The 15,149-nt window shown below is 35.3% G+C and overlaps 1 protein-coding gene across 6 annotated transcripts; it reads left to right on the top strand.

The window, feature by feature from the left end:
• The first annotated feature begins 7,017 nt into the window (after positions 1–7,017).
• LOC147566841 (Aldolase superfamily protein) lies at positions 7,018–14,201 on the top strand. 6 transcript variants are annotated; one of them, XM_086653401.1, is made up of 9 exons: positions 7,018–7,522; positions 7,873–8,068; positions 10,097–10,283; positions 11,592–11,771; positions 12,041–12,121; positions 12,198–12,361; positions 12,975–13,111; positions 13,456–13,571; positions 13,760–14,201. In XM_086653401.1, exons 2-9 carry the CDS (start codon positions 7,902–7,904, stop codon positions 14,006–14,008), a joined length of 1,281 nt encoding a protein of 426 aa, XP_086509527.1. In that variant the 5' UTR covers positions 7,018–7,522; positions 7,873–7,901; the 3' UTR covers positions 14,009–14,201. The 6 variants fall into 6 exon arrangements, with proteins under 6 accessions (XP_086509527.1, XP_086509529.1, XP_086509531.1 ...); XM_086653403.1 differs by having other exon boundaries at positions 7,064–7,522; positions 7,892–8,068; XM_086653405.1 differs by having other exon boundaries at positions 7,064–7,522; positions 7,842–8,068.
• Positions 14,202–15,149: the final 948 nt, after the last annotated feature.

Below are 15,149 nucleotides of genomic sequence, written 5' to 3'. Positions count from 1 at the left end.
GTACGCGTGCACTGCTCTTGCCCACGATACTTTTTTTATGGTTTCCATCGATTCCAAGCAGTTGAGGAAGATTGGGGGAATGGAGTAACCAGTACTCGAAGCAAAGAGTAGATTAGCAGATAGTGATAAGATTACCAGCTTGACAATATCCATATCATCCACATCTTCATCGTCTACGGCTTTGGTTAGAGCATCGGATACCGAGTGACATGTCACATAACCAGGTACTTCTCCGAAATATTTGACACAGAAGTCAATCTGCGGTTGCCTTAATACCTTGGTCTTCGGTATCACATCTTCCATTTCCCCCTCCATTGGCAAGCCCAGGATGAGGGCCACATCCTCTGGTGTCAGTTGAAGCTCTTTTCCTGCCAGTGTGAATCTTTCAGTCTTGGTATTGTAAAGGCTGAGTAATTCGAAGATAGCTTTGTTTGGACGAACTGGATTTGCCATTTCCAGCTTGTTGTCATTGAAGGCTCTCAATAGGTATTTGAAAGGAGTCTCATCCAACAACTCCTTTTGTCTGTCACTCAACTTAAAATAAGTTGTCTTCATTTGGTCCCAAATTTTACGAAGGGACCACTTGTATGCCTTTGACAGTTTGCTATTAAGTTTGTCGGGTCGGTTTTTCAACTCTTTTCCGCTCTGTTCACTTCCCTCTCCTTGAGCTTTTGATGGAGCCTTTTTTTTTTCGTTGAGGACCCTCTGGTTGTTGGGTGGCTTTCCTCTTGCCTTTGGTATTCTTCACTATTTGTGGTTCAGCTTCCTGCGGGAACAAATAAGTTTACAGTAAATTAAAAAACTGACAGTATGTTATATATTTCATTCTGTACTGTATGGTATGCTGTGTGTGTTTGAACTAATTTTTTTCCCCTCAATTATATCACTTACAGTGCATTAAATGTACAGTGTACAGGATGGTACGCCATATGTGTATTGGAACAAATTAGTTGACAGTAAACTATAAATCTGGCAGTGCATTAAGTAAAGTATAGTGTACAGTATGCTATGAATGTCTGTTTTGGAACATATCAATTTACAGTAAACTATAAAACTGACAGTGCATTATGTAATGTATAGTGTACAGTATGATATGCTTTGTGAGTGTTGGAAGAAATCAATTGTCAGTAAACTATAAAACTGACAGTGCTTTATGTAATGTATTGTTTATCATATGGTATGCTTTGTGTTTTTTGGAAGAAATCAATTTACAGTAAACTATAAAACTGCCAGGTCATTATGTAATGTATAGTGTACAGTATGCTATGCTTTGTTTGTTTTGAAACATATCAATTTACAGTAAACTATAAAACTGACAGTGCATTATGTAATGTCTAGTGTACAGTAAGGTATGCTTTGTCTGTTTTGGAACAAATAAACTTATAGTAAACTATAAAACTGACAGTAAACTATCTATTTTACAGTAAACTATAAAACGGACATTATAAAACTGATAGTGATCTTGACCAAAGCTTTGTCAAACAGTAAAAACGAAATACTTTGTGCATGGGAACTAAAAAGTTTCTAGACCTCTGGATCATTTACATGAAACTAAAAAGAGTTAGGATGGTAACAGTAAAATATTTCAAAGCTTTGTCAAAAAGTAAAACGAAATACTTTGTGCATGGGAACTAAAAAGTTTCTAGAATACTGGATCATATACATGAAATTAAAATGAGTTAGCTTCGTAACTGTACCTTCATCTTCCCCCGAGGGCTACTCCTTGTTGGTTGCTTTTCTTTCATCTTCTTTTCTTTCACTGATTTCGACCTCGTCGTTGCTGGTTCAGTAGGAGATTTAGGGTTTTTATTCAGATTTAGGGTTTTTCTTCAGATTTAAGGTTTTTCTTTTTGTTAAAGGAAACTTAATTTTTTTTTTGAGAAAACTTACCTTTTATGAAGAACAACTTTAGAGTTTTTCTTTCACTGATCTTGCACTAACGAAATGAAGAACAACTTGAGAGTTTTGAACTGGTTTTTAGAGAGAGAGAGAGTGAGCGGTTTTCTTTTCGTTAATGGGGGACGAAGAATCAAGACTAATGGAGTAATGGAGAGAGAGAGATAGAGCGGTTTCCAAAACTGAAAGGCGTGGGCTCGAGGTAATGGGGAAGTGACGTTGGCGTGGAGCAGTCATTCCAAACCTGACTGAACGTCAGATTTTGGCCAAAAAGTGGGTCAATTTCGCGCTTTTTTTTAATGGCAAATCCGTAATATCACAGAAATCGAAGGTCTTTGAGTTTTCCAGTTTCAAGGGGCTGACACTTTGGACCTGATCCTTAATTCCGGACTGCCTTGGGCCCGGTCCTCATTCTTCCCCTCATTTTGGGCCGTTTGCCCAAGGCCTCTTTCCTAACTTCAAACTGTTCACACTTCAATATGACTACGGTGGGGACCACTTTTATTTCTAAATGAAGAAATTTGGGCACCCTTTTGGTCACCCTCTAAGAGCATCTCCAACCCCAGTCTCTTTTAGGCCGAAAAAACACTTTTTCACTCAAAATTTTTGGCCTCAGCCCCAGCCTCTAAAATTCAGCTCCAGTCCCAGCCTCTCTTGATGCCGAAAATTTGTTCATGTGGGAAACGCGTGTGTGCACTTTTAGTTGGTGTGCGAAAAACGTGTGTGATTTTATGTATATATAAAATACGTGTTTGAACTATTTTTCGAAAAAAGATTTATTCGGGTACCGACATTTGTTGGGATGTATTTTAATTACTAATATTTTAAGTTTTTCTAAAATTAAAAAAAAAAACTAATTAGAATTACAAAAATGTATTTTGATTTTTAAGTTATTTTTAATTTTTTAGTTATTTTTAATTGGTTAATATTTTTTTTTTTAAAAACAAGCAGATCTGGTCGTTGGATAAACCAACGGCCAAGATCTGTCCCCAAGTGACCGTTGGGGTCACTTGGCCCTCCCTTCAGTTGCCCCTAATGTTAGGGGCGACTGAGGGAGGAGCCCCAGCCTGCGCTCCGCCCGGTTGGGCTTGGAGCGCTGGGCGGAGGCCATAATTTCAAAATTATGGCCTCCGCCCGGCTGGGGTTGGAGATGCTCTAAGTCACTCTATCATTTTCCTACTTGTACATATTTGTTTATGACAAATTACATTATTCAAATACATTTGTGGCACGATTTTGTTGTATTTTCAAAATTCTTTTTAGTTTCATGTTAATAACTTATAGATTTTATGAAACAGAAATAAGATTATATGTGTATTATATTTATGCCTCATTTTTCGATTCCTTTCACAGTTGGTCTTTTTATATTGCAAGTCATTTATACTGGTACATCTTATTTAGACAAAAAAGCATCTTCGTCTGCATCTTTTTTATTCTTTTCACAATCAAACAGTAGTTTTTTATATGTTAAGTTATTAATAATACATACTGATGACCAACAATATTATATCATAAATATTAATCGGTAACCTAATATCAATTATTTAATACTTTATTAGATTTAAATCCTATTTGGATGATTTATTTATGAAATTTATTACAATACCATACTTCTATTTGGGAAAATGCAAATACATTGCATTAAGAAAATTATGTATGAGGATTTGTTTGGGGAGTAATAAGCCCCTAAGACGGTCTCTTAATCTTCAATGGATTATCCGCGTCGATGACCCAAAAAATAGTCACCAGTTGACTCAGTTAATAAAATACCAAAAGGCCAACGGGTCAATTTGTGACAACTCAACATGAAGGTTGAATTCGGAAGAGGTCTGTCGTTCAAGCCAAGAATTGGTGAATCGATACGATTGTCTTAGGCGTCTAAGATCTACTCTACCTCAAATACAACTACGTATGTATTGGGATTTAAGATAAGACAAGGGGGTGCGTAAGTGGGACCGATACCTCAATCTCGAAATATTGGGGTAGGGGTGGTAGAAGCGCAACTAATGTTTACCGACTTAATCATGAATCCTATCAAACATCCTAGTCAGTGAGGATCTTGAGTATTTATTAAACTTGTGCGGGGAGGAAACTTTCCCCAGAAGATAAACACGATCTATCTTCAATATCGAGTATCTTTGAAAAAGGGAACTTACCTATACCAAATATAATGGACAATCCCAAAGAGGCATGATATCTCAAGACGATGAAACAGTAGTTTTGATTAAATACGGTGAATGCAGTCGGCTTATAAATGGTAATAAACTCGCCTAAAAGAAGGCATGAACACTACGACGCTTACACAACGATTACAAGCCAAGTCTCAAGCTTAACGATCAACTAAAGGTCTAATTCCTAAACTCGGGTCACTCGATACTCAATATTTTAACTGTAAAGACAATCTGATTTCTTGAGCATCAGAGAGATTTTCGAGTTCCTTCTCGGTTTTACCCCTCGTTTGAGAGGGGCAGATTGAGATTCAATGAAGCAGTCTCAACATCTTGAATTATACCAGAAGGAAAAATTTTGACATCATTAAATTGGTGCTAGAAGAAGAGACGACTCCAGCAAAAACTATCATCATTTGGTAACACGAATCATAAACTCGATTCACCTTGAGGGATCATATCGTACTTCCAAAATTTGCTTTGAAAGCGACAATGTCTTTTGGAGAAGAGGTAACCGCTGAGGTAGCATGATCAGATACCTAGTGGAACGTTAAGCCAAGGCTTTTTTTTGTTGTTGTTCGCTCACATGACATCTTCACGAATCAAACCCAATGATTTCCTATTCTCAACTAATCTAAAGGTTTGTGGGATTCTTGAAAATGGAATGTGTGGTAGTCCCACATCGCTCACGAGAGTGTCCGAAGCCTAGACTATAGGGGTACGCTCAAGCTTAGTAAGTGTCGAGGCCTTTTGGGGGGGATCGTGGAGCCTTCACCAAGAACAAAACCCCGTACCTGTGTGAGGTGTAAAAAACGGGGACATTATCGATAATTGTTAGGGTTTGGGGCGTCACAAGTGGTATCAGAGCCGAGGACGGCTCTTCGCTGAGGGTGGGGGATTGTGATAGTCCCACATCGCTCACGAGAGTGTCCGGAGCCTGGGATATAGGTGTATGCTCAAGTTTGGTAAGTGTTGAGGCCTTTTGGGGGGATCGTGGAGCCTTCGCCAAGAACAAAACTCCGTACCTATGTGAGGTGTCTAAAGCGGGAACAATATCGATAACTACTAGGGTTTGGGGCATCACAGAATGCGATTCTTGGCATTCTTGAAAATAGAATGCAGATTCATGACCTTTATGTTCGAACAAGGTTTGAGTTTATACTAGTCATGTTTAGTTCAGTGATTGACATATACTCAAAATGCGGAAAGATAAATGAAGCAACCGATATTTTTCATTTAATGCCTTCACGAAATCTAATTTAGCTCTAAAATTTAGAAACTAGGTTAAAATTTGGAGAAAAAGAAAATGGTGAACAAAAAATCTTATCAGTCGAACACGGAAATGGTGTACAAGACAATATTACAAAACGCAACTGAGTTTGCAATATTGCAGACGCTAACTCAGTTTGCAAAAGAAATATTGCAAACACTGTTCGAAGAAGAAATATTGCAAACACCTTTCGGAGAAGAAACATTGCAAACTCAATTTGCAAAAGAAATATTACAAACACTGTTTGGAAAAGAAATATTGCAAACACTGTTTGAAAAAGAAATATTGCAAATCGAGTTTGTTAAAAAACCAAGTTTTTCTAAAAAAAATTCGAGAAAAAGGCATTGAAAGTGTATCTTGTTGTAAAGCTAATGAGAACTCCTTTCTAAATATAGAAATTTTATGCAAAACCGACTTCTCAAGAAAAAGTTATATAGATTTAAATTTTAAAAAATGATAGAATCAGTTACACAAAATGACAAAACGGTACTTTAGTCTTTGTTTGTCTTTTGATCTGAATAATAATTCTGAAATGTTTTGTGGTTTCCTTTTCATTTCCAATATTATTTTGATTTTTTTAGTTATTGTCCCATTTAGTTATTGTTCCAAAGTATTATTATGCATTTACTTGTATAATAATGCCACATTCTTCAAAAGTCTTTTTTATGTAGTATATATTTATCATATTGGTTTAATATTTTAGATCTAACCATGTTGCCTTGGGATTGAGTATTGTTGTAGCACTATAAATAAGCCTTTTTTTTTTTTGTTGAACGACTATAAATAAGACACTATAAATAAGACTTGCAATAGAGAAGATTAGTGCAGACTACCTAACGTCCCATTTAGTTGGGGCAAATTGGAGGCAGCAAATTTTGAGTCGTTTTTTAAAAGTGAAATCAACTTCCTGCACCAAAATCACCTGCCCCACAATAAGGTAATGATTTTACCATTTAAAAGCTCAATTTTTCCGAAAATATTCTTAACAAATTTTTGAAATATGCTAATCTAATTTTTAAAGCATTCACTTTTCATCTCCTTTGTAATTCCAACTTTGATTTCAATGTTATCGATTAGAAACACAGATAAAGATTAAACCAACAAGAAATTAAAAAAGTAAACAAGTAATAAATCGATTCAAAATTTTCGCAACAAACAAATGAAAATAAATAAAAGGGAATAATACAATTGATTTTCATTAATAAAGTTAGATAGAGAGTAATAGAAATGGAGTTCTAATTAAGTTAGCTAGAGAATAATAGAAATGGAGTTCTCATATAGGTAATCATGCCCAAAGTCTCTTTGAAGAACAAATTGTAACTCCAAAATTCACACTTAAAAAAGAGATTTTTTACTCTGACAAGTTATTTACCAAAAGAAACACTTTAACTAGTTTCTCTCAAGATAAATGCTAAACAAAACTACAAATTTAGTTAATAATATGTTTTAGTCGGCAATATATATCTCGTTTGATCAAATAGTTCGAAAAATATGTTTGTTTTTTTTTCCAAGTGTTGTTAATCAAGGTAACATTAACCAACAACTATTCACTTGACACTAAAAAAATAATATATTTTCTATAAAATTATAGTAAGAATTTTTTCAAGGGAAATATTTTTTTATCGAAAAAATTCTTTTTACAATAAATGAAAATTGTCTCTTCAATTTTTTTTTGAAGTATTATTTCTTCAGTCTATTATTAACAAGGAAGGAAAAAAATAATAGTTTCATACCAAAACCATTTAATTTCTCTCTCTCTCTCTCTCTCTCTCTCTCTCTCTCTCTCTCTTCCTCAACTCAAAAAACTAACAATTGATTTCATCCCAACCAAACTGAACCTAAATTCCTATTGCCCTGGGGAAACAAATTAACTACCAACCTGTGTATGTACCTACCCACCTTCCCCAACGCTCTCTCTCTCTCTCTCTCTATCTCTCTTTAACTTTGATGGTGATTTAATGCCAGGAAAAATAAGAGACACAGAAAAAAACCTTGCTTTCGATCACCCACCTATCTACCAAACGTCTCTTTCACGTCTGTTAATTCCTCCTAGCCAACCATTCTAGGGTTTCTCTTTCCACACCTTTCGAACTTTCCCCCTTTTTCCCCTTTCTTAATCCTCTCCTGTTTTTCTTCTCTCCTTTTTGCAAAATTCCCAATCAAGTTTATAGGCTTCGATCGATTTCAGGTCTGTTTGATTCTTCTACTGTATATACTAATCTCTCTTTACCCTTTTATTCCACAAGTATTTCCCCCAAAAATTTTGAACTCATAGTATTGTTAGTTGGTTACTTAATGGTTTCCATGTGTTAATGATCTGAATTGGAATTTCTAGGGTTTGAATTAGGACGACCAGATTATATATATTTACCATTAGAACTGTTAGTAAATTTGACTGAGAAGATAGAGAAGTACTCTAGTGAATTAATTCATACTCTTTAAGTTTTAAACTTGCTAATTTCGATATAATGTTAGTAACTAAGTTCCTGAGTAAGTGTTCGAGAAAGAGCACTTACTTGTCCTATCAATTTGTTCCAGTTTCGTTTTTCGCTTCCAGTCGTAACACAATGTCCAGTTTGGAGGAACCAATTAGTCTCGACAAATTTCCAAAAATGGGTGGCGTTGATAGGTTTCGAAGGTTCTCTACTAGTGCTTGCAGGCCTAGAGGCGACGAGCTGAGTATCGAAAATCGTTGGGTTGAGGACAGGACCTGCACTTCATCCAATAGCTGCAAGTAAGTTCATCTTCATTAAATCAAAACTTTTGGCTTTCCTTTTATCCGCCAATTCTATTCGATTCTAGATAGTCGATTGACGAATAATATTCAATTTCGTTACATTCAGTATAAAACCATGGCATATAATTATTACTTATGTGTTGATAGTCGATATAAATTCGGTCTGTCTCTTGGTGTTGTCTCAATGATACAGTATCATGACCTTCATTCACTAAAAACCGCTCTTTCTGCTTAATGCTTCCATAACCATGATTTCCTTTGGTCTTGAGGTTCTGTATTTGTTTTTGTTGTTGTTATTGACTCTATATTGGATATCGTCTAGTAATGGTTAATCCATAAATTGTTTCTTGTACCAAAAATAGTATTTCGTAGCTCGTATTATTTTTTCGATGAATGCTGGTCTTGTTTTTTGTGTTAACTTCGGGTTAAAGAGACTTGAAACTTTTTTATGTTTTAATTAGTGATGTTGCCTTTTAACCTATAACATTGACTTGGACATACTAAAATTAAACACCACCTAGAGATTGGATAGATTACAATCAATCTACTTGTAACTTTGGTGATGTGTTGCTTTTGAGTTAGATTCAAACTTGGGCCCTTATTGGGTAATTTTGGCTGCTGCAATGTCATATCATCTAAAATTTATCCTATCGATTGGAGATGAGTTCAAGGAATGTGTTATGGATACTCCATTTAGTGTTTAGAAACGCAAATGAGGCGAAGCTTTAAGGATCACCTCTCACTTCGCGAATTAATGCAAAAGCAATATCACCTTGATATATTGTTGTTTTTATTTTCCCTATTTACTTATTGATCTTTATTCGTATTTCAGCACATTCATCATGTTTTAACACCCCCAGGTATTCGAAAAAACTAAACTAGAACACTAGAGTGTTGAGGAGTTTTTACAGTGTGTAGAATTTGGTCAGGCTTGATCCTGAGACGAGGCTTACGCCTTTGCGCTGTCTGAGCCTCTGAGGGCTGCCATTATGCTATGCTTGACCTTATATATTTTTTTGGAAGGTAATATGTATTCACGTCTCAAACCCGTGACCTAGAGGGTGGAAACCAACTTGGTAGCTCCTCCAGCCAAGGGTTGTTGACCTAATATCTAAATGTGCTTAGGGAAATTATCGGCCTTTGACTATCCCAAAGAGCCCTTTGACTTGGATCACATATGCTGTTAACTAGTTCTATTACTTCCAGTAATGATTTTGTCGTACATTGACGATTATCTCAGTTATAACCTGTTGTGAGTATAAGAGTGAAACTCTTTAGGCTAAGCAACTTAATAGCTTGACATTACTTTAGATAAGACACTGGGGAAAGGTCAAGTATTTGATTTGTAAACTGAAACTGTGACGCTTTTTAAATCAGAAATATCTAACTGGACAGTTCAGGAGCTTAGCTAACTGGAAAGTATGGTAACTATGGTTGTTGCCACTAATTTTGTTTTTCACATCATAACAGTATTTGCGTTATTGTTTGATTGTTTCATTACGTTATGAAATAAAGGAAACATGCAAATAGAAAACGTAATACTATTTATAAGGAGAAAGGATCCTCACACTTGCATGTAAATTCACATGAACGTGATCAGAAACTCGCTTTGTATGTGGATGTTTCTCTAAAACATGTACCTGTATCACCTAATAGTTGGAAATTAGTCCTAGAGCGGTAGAGCCATTGAGCCAACCATTTTACTGTTGATTGTGGATTATGGATAAGGACTCTTGGAATGGCCTGATTTCCAGTGTGCCTAATTTGCATGACTAGGAGACATTCCCATCAGAAATTTTCTTGGTATTACTTGCACGACTACGTGGCAAACTACAGGCTACAGGTCGCCTTAGAAAAGTGATGGATGAATTATGATATAGTCTTGCCTCATTTATTTAATTTGCAGCACAGTACGTCTGAAGTCTAATTTTTGTACAATATTGGAGCCTTTAGATCATACACATATTTTGGACATTCCAGTTTGCAGCGTAAGTTAGACAACTTATTTAATTTTGTTTTTTGCAGTGGAGAATACAGTAGAGAGATATATCCATGGAGAAGGCAAACAAAGGAGATTAATGGGGGGCATTCCTTGTACAGAAAAGCTAAAAGTCTAGATAGGAATCCTAAAGGTTCCAATTCAGGGTATATTGCAGATCGTCAGTGTAGCTCTTTGTGCGGTGATGAGGGCAGAAGTGGCGTAAATAATAAGGTATTCGGAAATTCTTATACGTTGTTAAATGTTACCCTGAAGCCCAAATGTTGATGTTCTCTTATGACAAGGATTCTTGAATGAGAAGTAGCATTAGATTTTCTTGAATCCCATTCGTCTATAAACAAGAGAGTAGTCATTGTTTTGTTCAATTTCTTTCTCTATTTTGTCCAAAATTCATTTTGTCAGCAGTCCAACTGTCCCGAGTCAAGTTAATTGCCTAGTCATGACTCATGAGAAAGTCAGTGAACTTGATTGGCTTTTATTGAACAGTATCCACATTGAGTGGCCAAGGGAATGCAGGAACCCTGTATATTTATAGGATAATATATGTAGTTTATAATCACCTTAAATTATACTCGCATTAGAACTTAATTATACCCAGTGGCGAAGTTAGAATTTTTCTTTAGTGGGGGCACTTTAGTGAGGATAAAACTATTAATATGCTAAACTTACGACAATAAATAAAATCATCAAAAAAAAAAGTGCAGTGGAAATAAAAACTTATTTTTTAAGTCTTCTGGTACTTTTTGTTTTGTAATAGTAAAATAAAACTTCAAATTCTGCAAGTCTTGATATATTTACTTTCGTACTGAACACATTTTTTTTTTCTGTCGAACCTATTGCATAATAAAACTATAGATATCAAATTGTTATAGTTTCGTCGACGCGTAGGAATAAGTTACAATTGATCCATATTTCTTTCACAAACCAATGTTCATATCGGGAAAAATTCATGCTATTGTAAAATTTGTAATGGATATGGCAGTAAAGAATCTCATTACATATAACCTATGTTATATAAAACTGAATTAAATTTTAAATAACCAATTTTATACAAAACCGAATTAGATTTAAATGAAAAAATTACAATAACATATTTATTTTAACCCATTTTATCAAAGACTAACCAAAGAAAAATTACAAAATGTAATAAAACTTGATCCACATATATTGGACCTAGATGCATGTTGTGCATAACTAGGGACTAGGGTATTAGTAGAACTAACTACTGGGGGATCATTATTAACATTGGGGCTTGTGGGGGCATGTGCCCCCATAGGCCCCAATGTAGCCACGCCTCTGATTATACCTAAATATTTATTGTTAAGGAATTTATTTTGGAAACTTGGCATAGATTTAGTACATTCGCATGTCATTATTTTCTACAAATAAATATTTAGAGAATTTTGAATATCTTGGGCGAACAGATGGTCAGTTACCTTTACAACGTTGTTTTTGGTCCGACTCAAGTGCATACGCTTTCTGATTTAAAATTGGATTTGTAACGGGTTTTCTTTGATGCAGTTTTTAAGAGGTATACCAACATTCGTAAAGATTGTGGAAGTTGGCCCAAGGGATGGACTGCAAAATGAGAAGAATATCGTTCCCACATCTGTAAAGATTGAACTGATACAGAGGCTAGTCTCATCTGGCTTGGCTGTTGTTGAGGCTACAAGTTTTGTCTCTCCAAAATGGGTGCCGCAGGTATTTTAACCTTCACATACAGCTTTTGTGTTTCTACGACATTTACACTCTACATGCAGTTTTTTGCCTTAAAGATGGCATGTTTGGTCAGTCTGATGGGCCAGATGGTAAAATATTGCCTTACAGTTGGCAATTTTGTAGGACTAATCTTAAATGTCATGTTTATGCATTCAATTTTATTTGAGTCACAACTCACAATCGCTTATTCATGTCTGTTAGTTCCTTAAATAGAAACTGAACTCTGTCCAACCATACATTATGTGCTTCAGCTAGCTGATGCAAAGGATGTCATGGAAGCAATTCGAACTGTGGAGGGTGTTAGACTTCCTGTGTTAACCCCAAATCTAAAAGTAAGGAAGCTCATCTGTGTAGAAAAAATTGAAACTTCGGGAGGAGGTCTCTAATAACTCTAGTTGTTTCATTTAGGGGTTTGAAGCCGCTATTGCAGCTGGAGCGAAGGAAGTTGCTGTGTTTGCGTCGGCATCTGAATCGTTTTCCAAATCAAACATTAATTGCACCATAGAAGAAAGTCTCAATCGTTATCGTGAAATTGCTCTTGCTGCTAGGAAGCTCTCAATTCCTGTTCGTGGGTATGTATGTTTTATCACTCTTTAATTTATAAACGTGCTTGTTCCAGCTTTATGTGGGAAGGTAATTTAGTCTCAGTAATACTAATTCTTTATTCCTGTAGAGATTTGAGATCCTCTTATCCTATTTTAGTTGGTTTTCTCTTTGCTACTTGTCTCCAATATTATATTTTCATTTGTAGCCCATTACTTGGTTGCTGCAAGTTCTTCATTTCAGCTGTCGGTATACTGTTACTAGAAGTGTGTCGAGAGTCGGGTCGCAGGAAGCCATATTGATGTATTAATCTGAATTTAAACCATTTACACTTTAGGTTGTAAATATGGACTAGTTGAGAAGTTTCCAGAGTCATTACAGGTCTTAAGCATTACCAAATATCCATCACTAATCTCGTCTCTCTATGTTCCCATCTACTATTCTTAGTCGGAAAACCAAGCTAGCAAAAGACCATCACTTGCACATTGCATATTCATCTGAAAATTTGAGATTCTCTTTGTCATGAGACTTATATTTTTTAGTGGTTGGTAATTTGAGAATTTCTCCGTCGAAAAAAGTGGTGGTGTTCACCATTTTCGTTTGCACTAGAACTGATTCCTAAGCAATGTCGTATTACTTCAGGTATGTTTCTTGTGTTGTGGGGTGTCCAGTTGAGGGAGCAGTACCTCCCTCAAAAGTTGCACATGTGGCAAAAGAGCTTTATGATATGGGCTGCTTCGAGGTCTCCCTTGGCGATACAATTGGGGTTGGTACACCTGGTAAAACTTCAAACATCCTATTTTACGTTTAATTTCTTAAGAAGCTAAAATTTGTTTGTGCAGACATCTCTCTAAAAGTAGTCAATTAGGATATATATTCTGTTCTTCATACCTGTAAAATTAGTAGATCGTTACTAGAATTATTACTTCATCATTTATAATCAATCTTATACTTACGTTCTTCTTATTAATTGTGCCTATGTCTCCACTAACCTGGTCAATTTATACACGAACCATGATTTGCTACATGATATTTTTCAGTCCTTGTTCTTTTCCTTCCGGAAAATAATTTTGAGGCAGCTAGACTTACGTGTTCTTTGTTATCTATCTTTCCTTTGGCACAGGCACTGTTATTCCAATGCTTGAAGCCGTTATGGAAGTTGTCCCGGCAGAAAAGCTCGCTGTTCATTTCCACGACACATACGGCCAGGCTCTTTCCAATATTTTAGTATCACTCCAAGTAAGTAACCTTAACACTAAAATTATGGGGCTAATTGGATCGAACTTTGTGTGTTCATAATGTGCTTTGATATTTTCTATAAATTGTTTGTTGGGGTAATCGGAAAGAAGGGTCTGATCCATTTTATTACCTCTTGATGAAATTATTCTTTCGAAGTATAAACCTTTTCTTTATGCTTTCTACAACAGATGGGCATTAGCGCATTGGATTCATCTGTGTCGGGCCTAGGAGGTTGTCCATACGCGAAGGGGGCTTCTGGAAATGTTGCAACCGAAGATGTGGTGTATATGCTAAATGGGTTGGGTGTGAAAACCAATGTGGATCTTGGCAAGCTCATGTCCGCTGGCGAGTTTATCTCCAAACAATTGGGCCGTCCATCTGGATCCAAGACTGCACTTGCTTTGAGTAGGATCACGACGGAAGCTTCTAAAATGTAGAATGGTATAGTGATGCAAATAAGTTTATTGGATGTATCTAAAATTATAGATAATAAAGGAAAAAAGATCTTTTACCTAGAGAATAAAGTAAGGAATAGGATTACTAGTATGTTAATATGAACATCTGTAACCACAAGTATAATGTTCTATTTAATGGATGCTATTAATAAAGTACGAGTTCAGACTTGAAAAATTAGTAAATTTTTTTTGGAATTTTTGAGCTTATAGTCCTAAAAACGGACCCTAATGTGACATTTAGTCCTCTCTAATACCTTAAAGGGTTTGAAAACCAAAATAATAATGTAAATGGATATCTAGTCCATTTGTATACATCTAGAGAGAAAACACAAATCCCTAGAATACCAATTAAATCATAATTCCTAATCTAGCCTTCCTCATATATTATAACATTCAAATCCATAAATATCTTCTTCCATTTTTATCTCCCACATTCTCTCTCCAATCACGTTTCTAAATCTAACCTTCCTCATATATAATAACTGATTTATCTTCAAAATCCATAAATATCTTCTTCCATTTTTATCTTCCACATTCTCTCTCCAATCACGTTTATAAACAAAGTGAGGTTAGCTTCATTATTTTCAGTAACCGAAATCTCTTTATTATCCCTCTCTAAATCCGATTCACATAACAAAACCTCCATTAAATTCTAAAATCTTGTTTTATCTTCATTATATTGATTTTCAAACATTCAACTTCTAATCAAGTTACACAAACATTCATCCTTCATCTGCTTCTCAAGTTAAAGTAACAGATTCTCTATCTGTAACATTAATCGTAACAGATTTATTCATTTTGTTTTCCTGTTTGTTTACAGATTTATGAGGTTTATTTTCTCTCTCTAAGATTTTCATAATTATTTATGATATGGATGGTTAATCCTTCTTTACTGATTCGTTCAAACTGATTATGTTTTGTTTTCATCCGATTATCATTTCATATTTCTTTAGATTTATGTTTAATTTTCTGTGGTTTCTGATCTTTCTTCAGATCAGATCTATAATTCCGTATAATTTTCGAACCTGGTGATTATCCGTACTGTTTCTCGTAACAGAATATACAATACAGTTAATTTAGTATACATTTCTATACTTTCTAGTAAATTACGCGAACTTTACAG

This window comes from Eschscholzia californica, unplaced genomic scaffold (assembly GCF_041429995.1).
Source record: "Eschscholzia californica isolate CP2 unplaced genomic scaffold, dmEscCali1.0.p SCAF_1, whole genome shotgun sequence".
NCBI classification, from domain to species: Eukaryota; Viridiplantae; Streptophyta; class Magnoliopsida; order Ranunculales; family Papaveraceae; genus Eschscholzia; species Eschscholzia californica.
The sequence above is the reverse complement of the archived record's forward strand: the minus strand, read 5'-3'. Positions and strand labels throughout refer to the sequence as shown.